Source organism: Manis javanica, chromosome 18, assembly GCF_040802235.1.
Source record: "Manis javanica isolate MJ-LG chromosome 18, MJ_LKY, whole genome shotgun sequence".
In the NCBI taxonomy this organism is placed as follows: domain Eukaryota; kingdom Metazoa; phylum Chordata; class Mammalia; order Pholidota; family Manidae; genus Manis; species Manis javanica.
Window position 1 is genome coordinate 39414 of NC_133173.1, and position 21259 is coordinate 60672.

The following is a 21259-nucleotide window of genomic DNA, read 5'->3' on the forward strand; positions in this document are numbered from 1 at the left end:
ATTAGGATGGGCCTTAGGTAATGGGACTGGTGTCTCATAAGAGGGAAATGTGGACAAGGCATGGACAGAGGAAGCTGGTATGAACACACAGGGAGAAGACGGCATCTACAAGCCAAGGAAAGGGGCCTGGGGTGGAGCCTCCCTCACAGCCCTCAGGAAGAGCCAACCATCACTGTCAACACCTTGATCTGGGCATTCAACCCCAGAACTCTGAAAGAACAAGCCTGCTGCTTGAGCTGCCCAGTCTGTGGTACTTGGTTATGGCAGCCCTAGGGAACTGGCCCACAGTGTCATTGTGAGGACTGAATAGTTTACACAATGACCAAAGCATGTGATAATGTTCACTGTGTGGTGGCTCATATGGTCAGTAACAATACAATTGGCTTTACTTTAAATAAAAACAAACCCCAACTTATTTGCATAATTTGATTTTAAGGCTATCAAGACTGATTTCTCTAGTTAACTCAATGCCAGAGGACCCTTTATTTCCATTCTGATGCTGAAATCTTTTAAACATGACTCATCCATCCTTATACTAATAAAACTGAACATTTTTTTTATTTACAGGCCCAAGTGCCTCTTTAATTCTAAGAGATTAAAGCTGAATGTGTACTGCTTCAAAAAAGAAGTTTTCTTTGGGTTTTAATAAGTCAGTTGTCAATGTTTTCTAATGATTTCCTTTTTTTTCAACAATGAAGTGTTGACAACTCCAGCTAACTTCAGGGTTCTAGACAATTGAACAAATCTAATGTGGCAACATTCTTTACTTTCCATGAACACATTAAGCGAAATAGAGTGTTACATAACTGCCCTACATTGTAAGGACTCAAACTTGTTACTGTAACTTTAATTATAATAAAAAATACAAATTACTATCATTTTCTCCATTTATTTTGGACCAGCTGCCTCTGAACAATTAATAAACAGATCATGTAAAAGTAATTAGTTACAAGAAATACCAGGCTCCAAACAGAAAACAGAATAAATTGAATTCTGTTTACAGTCATCCAGACTATGCTTCTCAGTTGTGTTTATGAGAGCTGGCACCAAACAGTAAACTGTGCTTTACCATTGCCCTGATCTGACATTTCCAATTAACTTCTAAGAGTGAAATTTATTTAGCTTCTTTCTCTCCCTTGGGAAGAAGGTTATAAAACACAGAACAAATGAACTATCTCCATTGGTAGAGGACCCTTACTGGTGTGTGGATTAAAATGCCATTCCTCCCGAAATGATCGAACAGATCACGGAAATACACAGAACTCCCAACAGAAAGGACCCAAGGAAGACAACACCAAGACACATTATGATTAAATGGCAAAGATCAAGGACAAGGAAAGAGTTTTAAAGGCAGCTAGAGAGAAAAAGGTCACCTATAAAGGAAAACCCATCAGGCTATCATCAGACTTCTCGACAGAAACCTTACAGGCCAGAAGAGAATGGCATGATATATTTAATGCAATGAAACACAAGGGCCTTGAACCAAGGATACTGTATCCAGCATGATTATCATTTAAATATGATGGAGGGATTAAACAATTCCCAGACAAGCAAAAGTTGAGGGAATATGCCTCCCACAAACCACCTCTACAGGGCATCTTACAGGGACTGCTCTAGATGGGAGCACTCCTAAAAAGAGCACAGAACAAAACACCCAACATATGAAGAATGGAGGAGGAGGAAGAAGAAGGGAGAGAAGAAAAGAATCTCCAGACAGTGTATATAACAGCTCAATAAGCAAGCTAAGTTAGGCAGTAAGATACTAAAGAGGCTAACCTTGAACCTTTGGTAACCACGAATCTAAAGCCTGCCATGGCAATGAGTACATATCTTTCAATAGTCACCCTAAATGTAAATGGACTGAATGCACCAATCAAAAGACACAGACTAATAGAATGGATAAAAAAGCAAGACCCATCTATATTCTGCTTACAAGAAACTCACCTCAAAACCAAAGACATGCACAGACTAAAAGTCAAGAGATGGGAAAACATATTTCAGGCAAACAACAGAGAGAAGAAAGCAGGGATTGCAGTACTAATATCAGACAAAATAGACTTCAAAACAAAAAAAGTAACAAGAGATAAAGAAGGACACTACATAATGATAAAGGGCTCAGTCCAACAAGAGGATATAACCATTCTAAATATATATGCACCCAACACAGGAGCACCAGCATATGTGAAACAAATACTAACAGAACTAAAGGGGGAAATAGACTTCAATGCATTCATTTTAGGAGACTTCAACACGCCACTCACCCCAAAGGATAGATCCACCGGGCAGAAAATAAGTAAGGACATGGAGGCACTGAACAACACAATAGAACAGATGGACCTAATAGACATCTATAGAACTCTACATTCAAAAGCAACAGGATATACATTCTTCTCAAGGGCACATGGAACATTCTCCAGAATAGACCACATACTAGCCCACAAAAAGAGCCTCAGTAAATTCCAAAATATTGAAATTCTACCAACCAATGTTTCAGACCACAAAGGTATAAAACTAGAAATAAATTCTACAAAGAAAACAAAAGGCTCACAAACACATGGAGGCTTAACAACATGCTCCTAAATAATCAATGGATCAATGACCAAATTAAAATAGAGATCAAGGAATATATGGAAACAAATGACAACAACAACACAAAGCCCTAACTTCTGTGGGACGCAGCTAAAGCAGTCTTAAGAGAAAAGTATATAGCGATCCAGGCACACTTGAAGAAGGAAGAACAATCCCAAATGAATAGTCTAACATCACAATTATCGAAACTGGAAAAAGAAGAACAAATGAGGCCTAAAGTCAGCAGAAGGAGGGACATAATAAAGATCAGAGAAGAAATAAACAAAATTGAGAAGAATAAAACAATAGCAAAAATCAATGAAACCAAGAGCTGGTTCTTTGAAAAAAATAAACAAAATAGATAAGCCTCTAGCCAAACTTATTAAGAGAAAAAGAGAATCAACACAAATCAACAGAATCAGAAATGAGAACGGAAAAATCACGACAGACTCCACAGAAATACAAAGAATTATTAAAGACTACTATGAAAACCTATATGCCAACAAGCTGGAAAACCTTGAAGAAATGGACAACTTCCTAGAAAAATACAACCTTCCAAGACTGACCAAGGAAGAGACACAAAAGTTAAACAAACCAACTACAAACAAAGAAATTGAAACGGTAATCAAAAAACTACCCAAGAACAAAACCCCCGGGCCGGACAGATTTACCTCGGAATTTTATCAGATGTACAGAGAAGATATAATACCCATTCTCCTTAAAGTTTTCCAAAAAAATAGAAAAGAAGGGAATACTCCCAAACTCAGTCTATGAAGCCAACACCAGGCAAAGACCCCACCAAAAAAGAAAATTACAGACCAATATCCCTGATGAATGTAGATGCAAAAATACTCACTAAAATATTAGCAAACCAAATTCAAAAATATATCAAAAGGATCATACACCATGACCAAGTGGGATTCATCCCAGGGATGCAAGGACGGCACAACATTCGAAAATCCATCAACATCATCCACCAGATCAACAAAAAGAAAGACAAAAACCACATGATCATCTCCATAGATGCTGAAAAAGCATTTGACAAAATTCAACATCCATTCATGATAAAAACTCTGCAAAATGGGTACTGGGAGGGCGATGAGTTCCAACTCCACAGAGAAGAATGAAGCCTTCTGCTGGCCCAAGGCCGATGCCTTCATAATCCCAAAGAAGCTGTTGGAAACCATTTCTAATGTGGGGTGGACCTGTGACCTCCAGTGATCAAGGCACCAGCTTCACTGGGAAAATCACTGTACATTTCACTGTACAAGTTGTAGTAAAATGTAATGGATGTACCCCAATTTGCCAAAGCATTCATCTGCTGAAACACATCCCGATTTCCTTAAGTTTCCATTTATTAGTGTCCCCTTTAATTTCTCTTAAGAGTGACTTGTAGTTTTCAGGGCATAGATCTTTCACTTCTTTGGTTAGGTTTATTCCTAGGTATTTTATTCTTTTTGATGCAAGTGTGAATGAAGTTGTTTTCCTGATTTCTCTTTCTATTGGTTCATTGTTAGTGTATAGGAAAGCCACAGATTTCTGTGTGTTAATTTTGTATCCTGCAACTTTGCTGTATTCTGATGTCAGTTCTAGTAGTTTTGGAGTGGAGTCTTTAGGGTTTTTTATGTTTAATATCATGTCATCTGCAAATAGTGACAGTTTAACTTCTTCTTTACTAATCTGGATTTGCCAACCTGGAAGCTCTCCAAAATCCATATTTTGAGACACTGGTATGACGTATTATTAACTCCATTTTGATCCCCTCCCCTTTATCTGGAGAATGGAGGGGTGAGGCTGAAAATCTCAAGCTTCTAATCATGGCTTGGGCTTTCTGCCTGTCAGACACCCAGAAGAACCCACCCAGAACCACCTACTTTGAACAACAGATGCCACATTTACTCAGGAAATACCCAGAGCTTTAGGAGCCCAGCGTCAGGATTGAGGCACAGACCAACATACATTTTCTCTACTGTACTTCCATGTTCATGGTGATTAATCCCAGGGAGAGGGTTGGGAAGTTGTGTTTCCACTATCCCAGGAGAAGGATTTAAAACAGAAACTAAGTTCAGTTATACAAAAAATATAACGTATAATGTGTGACCCCAAGATGTACGGACTGAGATTCCAAATAAAAGGCCGATTTAGCTATAGTGACAAGTATCAGCTTCCACAGCTATTTGAGGGTCTGACAGGCAGTGTCTCTAACTGTCCGTTTGCAGCTCTAGGTGGGGAGTGAAGGCCCCTCCCCCAGGGTGATGGAAAGAGCCTTGTGCTCAGAGGAGAAGCCTGTCTTTTCTAAAATTCCACATTAAATAATGTGAACATTAATAAAATACTAAGAATAGACTTAAGGTGCAAATGTTGTATATTGAAAATTATAAAACATTGATAATTTAAAAACTAAGAAAGATTTAAAACATGTAAAGTCTACTCATGTTGATGGAAAGACTTAAATACTGTTAAGGTGGCAATGACACAAATGCAATCTACAGAGTCAATGTGATTTCTTTGAAAATTCACAGGCTTTAATGTACCAGCTGATCCTGACACGTGGAATTTCAAGGGAACCCAAAGAGCCCTTAGAAACAACCTTGACAAAGAAAATCAAAGCTGAAGGCTCATAGCCCCCAATATCTAATCTTTGTACAAAGTAACAGTAAATAAAACACTGTGACACTGGCATAAACATACACAGCTGGCCCATGGACAGCAGGGGTGTGAACTGCCCAGGTCCACTTGAGGGGATTTTTTTCCACAAATATATATAAAAAATGTTTAAAGGCTTAAGACGATTTGAAACATTTGCTTTTTTCTAGCTTACCTTACTGTTAGAATACAGCACAAAACATGTATCATGTACAAAATATGTGTTAATTGACTGTTTATGTTATCGGTAAGTCTTTCAGTCAAAATAGGCAATCAGATTTAGGATAATACTTAAGTTTGTGGGAGTGAGATATTTTATGTGGATTCTGACTCTGTGGGATGTCAGCTACACAAAACCCCATGTTGTCAAAGGTCACCTGTATGTATAGATCAACAAAACTGAGTGGAAAGCCCAGAAGTGACCCCCACCATCTACAGTCAATTGCTTTCTAACAAGGGTGGACAACATTAAATTAGGGAAAGAATGGTCTTTTCAGCAAACAGTGCTGGGCAAATGACTGTCCATGTACGGAGGAATGAAACTGAACCCTTAACTCATGTCACATACAAAAATTAACTCAAAACAAAGGGCTTACATAATAGGTAAAAGTATGGACTCTAGAAGAAAACATGAGGATAAACGTTCATGACCTTGGATTTAGCCATGGTTTCTCAGATCTGACACCAAAGGACAAGCAACGGAAGAAAGCATAAATTAGAGTTCCCCCAAATTAAAAACTTTTCTGCATCAAAAGTCACCAACCAGAAAGTGAAAGACAGCCACAGAATGGAAGAAAATGTCTCCACATTTGGGGTCAGGTGGTGGTTCCCTGGGAATGTGTCCCTGTTTGGGGAAGGCACTCCAGCATTTTGTGTGAAGTGGCAACTGTGGTAAAGTGAGGCGCTGGGGAATTCAGTATAAAGAGAATTTGTACTGACACTGCAAGTTTTCTGTATGCTCGAAATTGCTGGAAATTAATTTAGTTTGCAAAACAACCATGAGAAAAGCATCACACCGCGTCAACAGAGGCCAAGCCCTCCCCACCCAGTTCACCCGAAGGGGGCGCTACTCACCTTACAGAGGTCCAGGAGTCATTAGAGGATCCCCTGTAGCCACCGGGCGTTAGGCATTGGGATAACCTGCTGTACAAACAGTGGGATTTTAGAATTCCAGTTTCCCACACCACTCCACTAAAGACCTTTATAGAACTAAAAATGAATTCAATAGACTTCTAAGATACGAAACCAACATAAAAAAAGTCAGTTGCTTGTATTCACTAATAACCAACCATCAGAGAGATTAAGAAAGCAATGCCCTTTAAAACTGCATCATAAAGTATAAAGTGTTGTGGGTAAAATTGCAGTATTTCCAGAATCTCTTGCCTGGCCTCAGGGCATCTCCTTATCAGTAGGTGTTTCCAAGGGGTGGAGAGAAGTAGTCCGTCTCTATATCAACAGGTAATGACAAGGGTGAGGGAGGGCACATCTGCACTGGAGAAGTTGGGTGGGGCCCGTTCTTCTGAAGCCCGGTTGTGACAGACACGGGCAAGCTGAAGTGGATGACTGCTAGTTAAGTAACAGACAGGTTTCTTCCACTTTATTTCTCCCTTTGACTGATTTCGGCTCAAAGGTATTTAGCACAGGAATATTCTCCAGAAGTTACAGATACCTAAGAACTTAACTGAGGAGGCGGGAGGCCTGAAAATTGTGGACCCTGCAGACGTGGACGGGAAGTTAGGTCATTACAAGTCCCTCCGCCCACGGCAACGTGCAGACCCCCTGCGACCCTCACCAAAATTCCATGGCACTTCTCACAGAAACCAAGCAAACACCCCACAGGCTGGATGGGACCGCGGGGACCCCGTCCGCACTGCCGTCCTGGGAAGGCGGAGCAGGAGCACGGCGCCCTTTCACCCCATTACACTGCGGAGCTGCAGCAACCGAGACCCCGCGTGGCGCCCAAGCAGACGCGGGTGTGGAAACAGGACACGGGGCGCCCTCTGCCTCCCCAAACCGGCTCTGCCCGAGGCGGCGGCTCACACGGCCCCAGACGCTGGCCAAGGGGGGGGAGGCCCGCCCTGGGGAAGCTGGGCTGGGGCAGCGCCGCGCTGCGCCCCGGGGAGCATCCCAGGCGGCCCCCACACTGGGGACCCTTCCCAGGAACCCACCCTGTGTGCTCGGCGCACCGCAAGGCCTGAGCCCCGGGTAAGCGGGCCACTCAGCAGCCAAGTCCCCTCCGCCCCATTACCGTCCCAGAGCTTCGTCAGGAAGGACGCCAGGAGCCCGGAGGGCGTCCCGCAGGTGTGGCCAATCCACCCACCGCACGGGCTCCCGGGGACGCGCTGGGCGCCGCTCACCCGCCCAGGCCCCGCCGCGCCCCGGACTCGCCCGCGCCCTGAACTCCGCCCGCCGCTCCCCCAAATTCCGCGAAGACCCCTTTCCCCGCCGCAGGCCTTCCTCCCCCAGCCCCTGAGGTGGAGCGCTCGGCAGGCGACGCACGGGGAGCCTCTCCTCACCTTTCTGTCCCGCGGCTCCTCAGAAAACCGAGCTTTCACGGCGGCCGCGGCCGGCGGTGTCCCAGACGGAGCCGCGCTGGAGCCCGAGGAATCCCGGCTCCCGCCAGCGTCAGAGGGGAAGTCCTGGGGCCTGACTGCGCATGCGCCACGCAGGTCCACAGAGAAGGCTAAGGCGTCGCCTGCGGGCCACGGTGGGCGGAGTACATCCACTTATTTCTAAGTTTTGTGTGATATAGGACGAGCGCTCACAGCTCAGGGAAAGTGGCGCCCCCTCGTGACTCAACTGATGAATCACCAAATTTTGGAAAATCAAACAGCAATTTGCAGGAATTTCCCGTGTCTTCTATAATTTGTTGGAGAACATACAGAATGCAATGAAGATATGCACAAGATTTACAACTTACACAAAAATTCACTCAAAATTCTCCATAGACAATTTTTAGGTGCAACGTTATAAAAATTCTACGTAAAAGCAAGAAAATCTGTACACTCTTGCTGATGACTTTTAACCCCCAACACCAAAAACCTATACAAAAAAAGAAAAATAATACATCATGTGGGCTTTATAGAATTAAGATTTCTACTCTAAAAGACCTTGTTCTAAAAACCCAAAGACAAGTTACACACAGGGATAAAATATTGGCAAATACATATTTCATAAAGTATTTGTACTCAGTATATACAAAAATCCATAAAACAAAAAAGAACCATTAAAAACTATTTTACCATTGAAAAGATAAGTCTCACCTTAGGATCCAAGAATTGCATCTCTGGTATTTAGACAACTGTTTTGAAAAACTATGTCTCAACCAAATCCACCATGCAATTTACACAGTACCTCTATTCATAATGGCTAAAAAACTGAGGAAATCAGGATGTGCTTCAGTAGATGAATGCATTAGCAAACTGGGGTACATCCATCACATTTCATTAAGACTTGTACAATTTGCCCAGTGAGGCTGGTGCCTTGATCAATGGAGGTTACAGAATGTCTACCCCATGTGAGAAATGGTTTCTAACACTTTCTTCGTTAATGTGAGGGATCACCTTTGGGCCAGCAAAAGGCTTCATTCTTTCCTGTGGGGTTGGGACTCATCGCTCTCCCAGTACACCACATAGATGTGTTCACCAAACTTGAAGCTCTCCAAACTCCAAATTTTGAGACACAGGTATGACCTATTATTAACTCTGTTTTCATCCACTCCCCTTTCTCTGGCAAATGGAGGGGTGAGGCTGAAATTTCCAATCTTCTAGTTATGGCATGGGCTTTCTGCCAGTCAGGCACCCGAGCAGAGCCCACCCAGAACCACCTACTTACAATAAAAGATGCTGCTATTACCCAGGAAATTCCCAGGGGTATAGGAGCCCATGGTTAGGAATGAGGCCCAGACCATCCTAACCCCTTAACCTAAACCCCCTACACCTAACCCTAACCTTAACTCCCCTTTATTGATGTCAGCTTGGGCATTCATCAAGAACCTTTATTATGTTGTGGTAAGTTCTTCCTATCCCTATTTTTACTGTTCATTTTTATCATGTATAGATGTCAAACTTTGTGAAGTGCTGTTCCTGCATCTATTGACATGATCTAGTGACTTTTATTATTCATTCCATTAATGTGGTGTATCACATTGACTGATTTGTGAATGTTACACAAGACTTGCATCCCAGGTGGAAATCTGGGAAACTCTCTATACTTTCCGCCAATTTTGCTGAGGACTTAAAATGCTGTAAAAGGCAGTTTTCATTACGAATAACTACTTACTGACATTAAGACCATCACAGAAATCAACTTTGTTGGTATAAACAACTTTGTTAGAAAGTTTGACTAGTTAAAAGGATAAACAAATGCAAAACACTTTGACCAGTAAACACAAGATATACATGATTTTCAAATACCATAGAAGATGTTTGCAGTAGGCAAATATCAGGCCTAAAAAAGATCATCAAGTTCATCCAAGCAGAAACCCCAGGGGTTATATGTTCTTGCACTCTGCGATGACAAGCTCAGCTATCACCTCAAAGTGTGGGCAACAAGTAACATTTAGCAACATACACATTTCACTTAATATCACTTAAAATCTCCATTGTATTAAATATAAACATCAAAATGAAGTTACGTTACACAGACAGTGAAGTGCCAAGGAGAATCATGATTAGAGTCAAAGGACCATCTATCAGAAAAGTGTAGAACAGTGTAACTAATTCTACCAATACTAACTTAATGCTGTGGAAAAATACTGATTCTGGCCATCGACAGGTAGTATGCACTAAAGTAGAAAATTGTAAATTCAAAAACTGATTCAAAATATGAAAATACTTTCAAATGCTAAGAAAATAATCACACAATGAATAATTATATGATAAACCAGAGAGGTGTTCAAATCAAGAAACTCAGGATGTCTCATGAAACATTACTGTCTGTTATAGAATGTCTAGGTGAAATGCTTTACTCATGAGCACAATATGCATGTTTATGCTTTTAGAGGAAAATAATACATATTCCAAGAACTGTTTTAATTCATGCAATTAAAAAGCCTCAAACTTTATAAGAATTTTTTAAATTGTCAACAGAGCTGACAGGAAACTATAAAATTTTCCCAGCACTAGAAATGATTCAAGAGAAAGATTCAAAAGATAAATAAAACTGAGAAGCCAGTGATCCATCAGTATACTGGCTTATCACAAGGCAGGATTGATTCCTTTGTCCCAGGTCAATGGGAAAATACAAATAAATGAACTGAAAGGTGAGATCTCCAAACACAAGAGAATGTCACTACAAAGGTGGAAAAGAGAAAAACAACGGGAGGGCGCAATCACTGGAGATGTGCCACGAATTCCTGAAAATTCTGACTCCTGCTAGCAGTGTGCTTTACTGGCCTCCAGAACCATGAAACTATGAGTGAAATACAATACTCTTTTTTTCTAAAGGTTTTCATTGTCTTTTACCATACTTTCCCCATGCAGCACAGTAACAGAGAAGTTTAATCTCATACCACCTGAATCAGTTCTTGAATTTGGAAAGAAATGGTGAACATATTCTCTGTGCATCAGGTACTCTGCCCAAAGTCAGTCAAGTCCCAGTCTCTCAAATGTTCTCCCTCCTAAAGCTCTGAAATGCAGGAAATCTCAAAATGAATTATATTTTAGCAAACTAAACGTTTCTAATTCCCACAGGCCCACCTTATTAAGAACCATCTTTCCTTGTGGCTTTCTCTGCCACACCTAAAGTCCATTTGTCCTGAGGCCAGAGAGGCCAGCCGCTTGTTTCAGAAGCTATGCACCACCACGTCTGGCCCCTGAAACAGACTCTTTCCCTCTGTAAAAGTAGATTGATAGATCTCTACTTACAGTGACATGGAGAAAAGGAGCCTAGAGGAAGAGAGATATGGAGGGAACTTAGGACTAGACACACCTACAGAGAGATGTGATCTATACACATAGGAAGGAGGTTGCAGATATAGGTAGAAAGGCAGATATAATGTGCCTATATATACATTCAATTAGCAAATATAAGACTTATTTTTATTACTTGTAGGCTCTGGTCACATACATGTGGCAAACATAGGCAGAAATCTAGTGGGTCCAGAAACTCTCCTTCATGAGTACTAGGGAAGTAACTTCAAGCAGAAGGAAGGAATCAAGGAAAAGAACTACTGAAATCAACCCTATTGTTCAAAATGGTTTTTTTCCCCACATGATTTTCAGATGCATCTGTGTCCCTTTTATGAGATGTGTGTTTGCAAGACACAGAGAAAGAGACACAAGGAGACACAGACAGAGATATGCAGAGTGAGAATTTATAGCCAACACAATCTATTCAGCACGGGTAGTTGACATGCTCACTTCCCTTATGGGTGGAATTTTCACAGACTGCAGATAGACCTAATAAATGGGGTTCCAATCCCCTCCCCCATGGAGATCCAAAGCTTGCCAACCCAGAGAATATCAGGGCTGGGCTTTGGGACATCAACGGACAGCCTGTGGGAAACACATCTGGGTGCTCTCAGGAGGCCCTGGCTGCTGTAGAATCCAGAGGCACAGCTCTCAGAAACAATCTGCCTAAGGAGGTGTTGGATTTTTACTTATCCCAATTAACGTGAACTTTTACCTACTCACATGGAGATCCCAGATTCATAGGACTTTGCAGTTTCAAACCAGATTTCTTCTACAGCTTTCTGGCCCATGTCAAACATTTGCTGTAAGTGCTTCCACCCTGTTTTTGCAGTAACCATGAGATATTCTTCATTCTCTGGGTGTAGTTGGCAAGAGTATAAGGCTATGACAAGTGACTGACAAAAGCGACTGCATACAAGTAAAAACAAAGCACCCCTCTCTACAGGTGTCAATGGGATTACACTTTCAAACCCTGCAAGGACATGACCTCCTACATGCATAGGATTCTCGCTTTCAATCATCATGTACATGATGGCGATCGCCACTTCAAACACATAGTAGCCATAGCTCATGTCGTCAAAGTCTAAAATCCCAGACACTTGATATATGACATCTCCAAATGCTGACTTGCTGGACTCCATTAAAATGTTATGGTCATTAAGATCTCCATGATTGATACCTGAAAAGAGAAAAATCCAACCATGTGAAAAATTATTTAATACCCCAGCTCATTCTCTTCCCTTCTCTCTTTCCCTGGCATGGCCACTCACTCAATTAGATGAGCAGCCAGAGATAGAGCCAAACCTTATTTTTCTTGAAATAAAATAAATTCTCCTGAAAAGGGTAAAAGCAGTTTATTTCAGTGGCTGTTTTTGTTTCTGCTTCTCAACAATACAAGACCAGTAAATGGATGCTGCAGTTATTGCAAACCCCAGATTTCGAACACCAGCCAAATGAAGGGAAATGGAGAACTGCCCCAAACCAGGAACATTGAAAATGAACAGGCATGTGTTCATATTATTATAAGAAGCAGAGCCCTAGAACGGACCAGATGCATCTTCAGTGTAAGATTTCAAAAAATAAAGTCTGATGACAAAATAATTCTGAATTTCCTCAGTCTTTTGATTATGGAAATAGATGGTGATATCTTAAGTCAGCACTACTTGAAGTAGGGATCTGTGACCAGTGTTCAGCACAGACTCACTAGACTGTGAGATTAAAACAGAAATTAGGCATGTTTAGAAAATGTTATAGTACTTTCTCACCTAAGAGTGATCACTGGCTTTAATTCATTAGCAGAGCATTACCCAGTCAGAGTCTTGTCAAACTCACATGGTAAGTCACCTGTGGTGCAAGCCAGTGAGACGGTAAGACCATGTAGCAGGCTGCAGTGGGTCAGGGAAAAGAAACCCCAACTTGTCTTTCACCACAGAAGGTTTGAGAAACACTGATTTAAACTTTTAAGGATTGGGGGGAGATAGGAACGTCTGTAAGTGCTGAAGCAGTGAGTCATGTACTTTATAATAAACTTGCAATATAAAGTCCATAATACTATTTTCTAAATTTAATGCTGATCTCTTCTATAAGACTTAAGATTGCTTAAATCATGCTAAACTAAAGTGGTACAGTGGGTTCATGAGGAAACAAAAAACATTACCATAAACTACAGATTCTCAACTAAATGTTTCTGAAAGTTGGAAGCATGATACAACTGATGCCATAGTTTCACTGTCAATGCTTTTTCTTCCTCAGAGGTTAAAAAGTAATGGCACCCCTTAAGCAATCAAGTGGTGCTTAGAATCTATTAAATATGTCACTTCATGAATGCGATATGCATCTATGGATACCTCTCCTCCTTTCTCACTTCATTGCTTCTATTCACATGTTCAATGGCCTATAAAGAAATGACACAGCTAATTAATGCCTGGCACAAAATGGCAAAAGTTGTTCAATTTGATAATTAAAGAAAGAAATGAAGGACTTCTCACAAAAATGGCAGAGTGAATTCATTCTTTGATAACCTCCATGCTCAATATCCACAGCAATGATAATAATAAAAACATACAACAAAGATGCAAACAGCCTCAAAAACAAGCAGATCCACACACTGAAGAACAGAGTATGAGTGCCGAGCAGGGGGCAGCACTTAAGCCACAGGTCTGCCTGCTGCGCTGTAGGGCAGCAAAGCGCTTTGCCCCTGGGAGAACCAGAACTGGAAGTGCAAAAATGCCAGTTGGTTAAAAGGCTCACTGCATGAAACGGGGGGCAGTGATAAGGTCCCCCACCCCATAAAAGGATGATAAAATCTTCTATCAATTCAAGGACACAGAAGGACAAAAAGAGAGCCTTGAAACCAAATGCCAAACCAGGCTGCTGTACGAATATATTAGAATCATTCCAGCTGTTGAACTCTTTGGTTCAGTTTCCAGTCAGTTTCCTCTGACTCGTGCTCGTGGTATATTACTTCCTTGTGTGCTGATACACAGTACGTTCTCTGGCCGCAAGGCAACTACTCTGGAACAATAATCAAGAAGAACTTCTAAAACTGATAAATACAATGAATGAAATTAAGAATGCAGTGAATGGGTTTAACAGAATAAACATAGCTAAAAAGAGAATCAATAAACTAGAGGATAGATTAGAAAATTATCCAACATATAGCATGGACAGAGAAAAAGATTTTAGAAACACACAGACAGATGAGAAGATAAGAGGCATGGTGGACTCAGCAAGAAGGCCTAACACCAGTTTAATTGGAGTTCCAAAAAGAGAAGACAGAGAGAATGGAGCTAAGGAAAGAATTTTCTGTAACTGATGAAAGACAATAGCCACACACAGGTTTGAGAAACCCAAGCAAATTAAGGGAAAAAAATCATTTATGAAAAACAAAACATCTTAAAAGCAACCTGATAGGAAAAAGACTGCCTTCAAAGGAGAAACAGACTGATGGCAGCTAGAGGACAGTAGAATTCTAAAATTCTAAAAGCCTAAAACTTAAAATCCTAGAGGCTGTGAAAAATATTTTCAAGAATGAAGATAAAATAAAACATTTTCAGACAAATAAAATCATAGCATTCATCATTAGAAAATGGCATTAAAGAAAATTTTAAAGAATTTATTTCAGGCATGATGAAAATGATTCCAGACAGAATTTTTGGTGTGCTGGAAGATAGGAAGCCAATACATGAGTAAATTTAAACAAATTCATATAAAACAGAAATAATGTTTTGGGGGATATAAAAATATAGAATTAAAGTTTACTGAAACAAAAGCATATGAGTCAGGGAAAATATATATGTACGTATTTTAAGGTCCTTTTAACATCTTGAATAATATTAGGCTCTGATAGTTAAAATTGCATATTAGAATTTCTCAGGTAATCACTCAAAGAACAGAAAGAGCGTATATACTTTCCAAACTTCTGTAGAGAAAAGAAATAGAATGACAAAAAAAGTTAACTGAAAAATAGCTTGAAAGAAGAGGGGGCAAAGAGAAGAAAAATATTGAAAATGAAAAAATTCAAGAATAAAAAAATAAATAGGATAGGTATATAACATCAAGTGGAATAGACATTAAAGCAAAAAGCATCCAGGCAAAAAAAAAGATAAAGAGGGATACTTTATAATGACAAAAGGCTAAATTTGCTAGTAATACAACAATTCTAATTTTATATGCATGTTGTCTCAAAAAACAGAAAACAAAACTTGACAGAAACAAAAGTGAAAAATAGATAGTCCAGGAACATAGTGGGAGGAGATTTAAGAGAGCTTTTTGAGTAATTGTTAGAATTAGCATCCAAAAAAAATGTCAAAGCATATAAAACCTAAACAGGGTAACAAAGTTGACCTATTAGTATATACATATAACTCTGCAGCCTACAACTACAGAATAAGCTAGATTTTTAAGCATGTATGAACCAATTTAAAATTTTACCAGATGCTGCAGAGGATCTGAACAGACACTTCTACAAAGAAGAAATTCAGATAGCCAATAGGTATAAAAAGATGCTCCACATGGATAATTATCAGGGAAATGTAAATTAAAACCACAATAAGATATCACCTCACACCAGTTAGGAAGGCCAACATCGAAAAGACAAGGAACAACAAATGCTGGCGAGGATGCAGAGAAAGGGGAACCCTCCTACACTGCTGGTGGGAATGTAAATTAATTCAACCATTGTGGAAAGCAATATGGAGGTTCCTCAGAAAACTAAAAATAGAGATACCATTTGACCTGGGAATTCCACTCCTAGAAATTAACCCAAAGAAAACAAGATCCCAGATTCAAAAAGACATATGCACCCCTGTATTTATCACAGCACTATCTCCAATAGCCAAGATATGGAAACAACCTAAGTGTCCATCATAGATGAATGGATAAAGAAGATGTGGCACATACACACAATGGAATATTATTCAGCCATAAGAAGAAAACAAATTCTACCATTTGCAACAACACGGATGGAGCTAGAAGGTATTATGCTCAGTGAAATAAGCCAGGCAGAGAAAGACAAGTACCAAGTGATTTCCCACATTTGTGGAGTATAACAACAAAGCAAAATTGAAGGAATAAAACAGCAGCAGACTCACAGACTCCAAGAAGGGACTAGTGGTTACCTAAGGGGAGGGGTGGGTGAGGGTGGGTGGGGAGGAAGGGAGAAGGGTATTGAGGGGTTTCATGACTGGTGCACATGGTGCGTGGGGGGGGTCACGGGGAAGACACAGAGAAGCACAGAGAAGACAAGTATGACTCTGTGGCATCTTACTACACTGATGGACAGTGACTACAATAGGGTGTGGGAGGCACTTGATGATATGGGTGACTGTAGTAATAACAATGTTTTTCGTGTGAAACCTTTATAAGAATGAATATCAATGATGTCTTAATAAAAAAATTGAAGAATGGAAAAAAATTTCTACCAGATGCTGCATTAAAAGTAAATCTTAAGAAATTTCAAAGTACTGAAGTTATAAAGATCTGACTGCCATATAAGGTAGCCACGTTACCATTTAAAATTATTAAGATTAAATAAAATAGAAAATCCAGTTCCTTAGATGCATTAGTCAGATTTCAAGTGCTCAGTAGCCACATAGAAGCTAATGTATTGGGCAGTACAGACATAGAACATTTCCGTCATTGAAGAAAACACCACTGACATAACATATGTTCTCTGCTCATAATGCAAGTACAATAGGAATCAATCATAAAGGTGATTAAACATTTCACCATATGTATCTTGTATAGATCTCTATAAATGGAGAGATAAACCAATGTTCATGGATTAGATTATTCACACTTATAATATAAACAAACATAAATATACTATGATTAATATCCATTATCACCAAATTTAGATATACACAAATTCAATCCAAATGCAGCCAAATCTCAAAAATTTTTTTGAACATGCCATGCTGATTCCAAAGTTAATATGGAAAAGTAAAGGACCAAAAACAGTCAAGACTCTCTTATAGAAGAGAACGAAGGCGGCAGGACATGTCTTCCAGATATGAGGACTGAAAGAGTTAGAGAGAATAAGATAGTGCGGTAAAACTTAGGGATACTCACAAATATTCCAATTGTCTTTTTCCATGAACATGCTGTGTTACACTTCTCTGTTCCTCAGAAAGTTGTGTGTGACTTATTTTGTAATTGACATATGAAGAGAAGTGACATCACTTCAGGGCTGAGTTTTAAGAGCTAGTGTACAATTTATTATATTCTTTCTCCAAAGCACAGCAATACTCCAGTTGGTGGAAGTTCCATCCATCCAAATCCCAAAGCAAGACTACATAGAACAGAACCCTGGAAAATCCATGATAATCACACAGCTTGACATGGGAAGTGAGCCTTTATTTCAGTCCACAAGACTTTGAGGGTTATTTGTTACTGCAGCGTAATCTAGCCCAGCTGATACACAGGTATGGATACAGAGATAGACAAATAGACCAGCAGAACAACAGAGTCCAAAAGCATCACATTATTCACAAAAATGGGGGCACTGCCGAACAAAGGGAGAAAGCCTGTCTTTTTGATAAACGGGAAGATTTATCAGCCATATGAAAAATTCACACCAAATATATAAATAAATTTTCGATGGATTATAGATCTACTATGAAAGACAAAATTATAAAACTTTAGAAAGATACTATAGGGGAATATCTTCATGACCACAAGGTATGGAAAATATTCTACACAAGGTACAAAACAACAACCACACAGCAAATGGTTGATATATTCGATACCAATAAATTAAGGATTGTTCACCAAAACACATCATAGAGTGAAAAGAGAAGCCACAGAATGGGACAAAATATCTGTAATACATATAACCAACAAAGGACTTGTATCAAGAAAGTATTTTCAACTTCTAAAATCATTGAGAAAAAAATCCCCAAAGAAAAGCTGACACTTCGTGAAAGAATTTAACCCAACAGCTAATAAATAGGGAAATGTATATTAAAACCACAGTGAGAAACCATTACTCACACATAAGATTGGCAAAAATTTAAAAGTCTGATAACACCAAGGGTGTAGAGCAATGAAAACAATATTCTGCTAGCAGTAGTATGTCACACAGCTACCTTGGAAACCTGTTTGGCATGACTCAGTAACGTTGAATATAGAGATGTTCTATGACCGAGCAGTCCTAACCCAGAACTCATGAAGTCATACACACAAAGAACACATGAACATATATGCCAAGGGACAAGAATATTCATAGCAGCACTGTTCTACATAGATCAAAATGGGAAACACCTCAAATACCTTGTAAGAGTAGAATAACTAAAGTGTAGTATATTTATGAATAGAATACTCTAGTGATAAAAGTTAACAAACTAGAACCACATGCAACACATGGAGAATCTTACAAAAGTAATATTAAGTATAGAAAAAAGGTGGTAGCAGCCCACAAGTGTATATGTACTACAGGGAGACAGATGGGAGCAGGAACCAGATAGGAGGCTACTGCAATAATCCTGGTGAGAACCGGTGGCAGCAGGACTTAGTGGTAGTATCACATATGGGGAAAGTGGAGAGATGTAGGGTGTCTTTTGAAGTTAGAATCTATAGAGTTTGGGTATTAGGTGTGAGAGAAAGAACAAAATTAAAGCTGATGACTCCTAGGTTTTTTACCAAATCAACTAGATGAATGGTGTATACCATTTAAATGAAAACAACTGGGCTAGGGGAAGGGGGGCAGACATAGGTTTGAAGAAGAAAAAGAAATAAATATGCTTTTATGCTACTACCTTATATTTGTTCACAACTAAGTACTATGGGCTCAACTGTGCTATGTTCCCCAAAACGCATGCCTTGAAGCCCTACTTCCCAGTGTGCTGGTGTTTGCAGCTGGGTCTTTGGGAGATAATCAGGTTCAGACAAGAGCACGAGGGTGGGGCCCTCATGATGGGATCAGAGACACCAGAGAGCTTGCTTGCTCTGTCTGCCTCAAGTAAGGACAGGGAGGGTGGCCGTCTGTGAGCCAGGAAGAGAATTACCAGAACCTGACCAAGCTGGCGCCCTGAGCTTGGACTCTACACTCCCATAACTGGGGGAAAATTATTTTCTGTTGTTCAAGCCACCCAGTCTGTGGTATTTTGTTATGGCAGCCCGAGCACACTAAGACAGGGACACGCACTGTCCATGACAGGCCTTCTAAAACTGTGCCTCAGTTCCTTTTCTTTGACCAAACTCCATGCTAGTTACACCCTAGAAAACTGTTGTCGCTGTAAATAAGGAGACAGGCACTAGGATTCCCGTGGAGCATAGTATGTATATAGCAGAATCTGGGAGCCAACCTAAAATTCCACTAAGAGAATGGACCAACAAAATTATAGTATGTTCAGATAAATTATGGCATATACATAGTATGGAACACTTTCAGCATTTGGAACTAATGAACTAAATGAACTGGAGCTATATATATGTAATGGATCAATCTGAGAAACATAATGAATAAGAAATGGCAAGTTGTAGAATATTACAGAGTTTGATATTTATCTGAGGCTTGACAATATGTAAAATATTACTCTACATTTGTAGTAATAATATTAAAACATGCATGTAGAAGGGAGTGTGGAATCGTGTGAACTGTAGACTTGGTTTTGAATATATCAATTTTAGGGAAGGTAAAAGTATTATTCTCTAAAAAGCAACAGGAGAAAATAAGGGAAAATTTAAAGATTTTATAAAGCTCAGTGAACCTTCACACTTTTCTGACAGTTCAAGGTTTGACAATTTCTGTATCAATAAAAATACTTTCTTGAGTGGGGGAATACTCACATTCTCGAAAATGACTGAATTTGGTCATTACTTCATTCTTGAACAGCTGAAGGACCTGTTTGACAATCTCTTGATTTCGACTTGGGCCCAAGACATGCAGACATTTCTCCAGAAGAGGTACGTTTTTCAGATTCCAGATGAAGTTCTCCCGATGGAGACTACTTAACTTTGGGTGATGGAATTTCTAAATCAAAAGTGAGAAACATAGGCTCGCCATTAGAGCAACTCCTGCTGGAGCAAAGCGAGGCCCAAGGGCAGGGGGTGCTGGGAACTGCCAGGCTGAGGGCCGTCGACCTGCTCCTCGCAGGTCGATCCACCAGATGCTGGTAGCGTCGTGCCTGCACAGGATCTCAGTTTTGAGAGCACCCACTTGTCCTGAAACTGCGAGGGGACAGGTAATACCGAGCAACAAAAGGAACTGGAGGCGGATCTGAAGAACCCCGCTCTCTCCCACACAGCTTGCCCTGTGCTTCCTGTGCCTCTCCGGCTTCTTCTACTACTTTCCTCCCTGTCCTCCAGCCACAATGGGCGCCCTGCTGTTCCAGGACATGCCAGGCACCTTTACAGCTCACGGCCTTCACCCTGCTCTTTCCTTCTCCCTGGACCCTCTTCTCCATATATCCATACGGCTAGCATCCTCTTTCCTACCAGGTACACAAAAGTCACCTTCTGTGGTCAGACTCCCCAGCCACCCCACCTAAACTCTCAGCCCTCCCTCCAATACTTCATAGCCCTCTTCCCTGCCTGTTTCTTCCTTAGCACCTGGCACACGTTGCTGTCTAACATGCACCGTGATTCACTTCTAACCTTTGTGTCTACTCTCACTAGAAGGTAAGCCTCACTATGGGCAGGAGCTTGTTTTGGTCTGTTTTGTTCAGTGTGATCTGTGTCCCCATGCCTAGAACAGTGGCTGACATGTAGAAGGCCCTGCTCAAGCAGTATGTGCTGAATAAAAGAATGCTCATAGGGTGGAAAATTCTAGAGTAGACTTGGACCACTCTAAAGTTCTAAATGGCTTTGAGCCACGTTACCCAAATGGGGAAACTGAAGTTGAGATGGATAATTAGTTGTGACTATGGGGCTAAGGGAGGGCCTGGGTCTCCTGACATACAGCCCAGACCCTCACAGAGTGAGTGCTAGAAGCTTCTTGGTGGTCACCACGCAGAGTAGCTTTCCGATTTGTTGGAATCTCAAGTGAGAAATACATTTTACATTGCAACCAGTGTACAGACAGCCCACACAAAGGAAAAGCCTCAGTAAACAACACGGAGACCCTTACAGATTATGTGTTCGGGGGTCTGACGTTCTATTATATTCATGTAAGACTCTTCCTCTACATTGAG

At 40.5% G+C, this 21259-nt stretch overlaps 1 protein-coding gene across 6 annotated transcripts in view; it reads right to left on the reverse strand.

Annotated features, from left to right (window-relative positions):
* HYKK (hydroxylysine kinase) overlaps positions 1-21259 on the reverse strand; it is a 40782-nt gene that overhangs the window by 8016 nt on the left and 11507 nt on the right. For 4 of the 6 annotated variants that reach the window (XM_073227298.1, XM_073227293.1, XM_073227295.1 and 1 more), the window contains exons 4-6: positions 19917-20100; positions 7731-12306; positions 6289-6357 (exon numbers count right to left, since the gene is read on the reverse strand). In XM_073227298.1, coding sequence (XP_073083399.1) covers positions 11846-12306; positions 19917-20100 — 645 coding nt within the window. In that variant the 3' untranslated portion in view covers positions 6289-6357; positions 7731-11845. The remainder of the gene's footprint in view (positions 1-6288; positions 6358-7730; positions 12307-19916; positions 20101-21259) is intronic. The other 2 variants (XM_073227296.1, XM_073227297.1) reach the window with 1 other exon arrangement.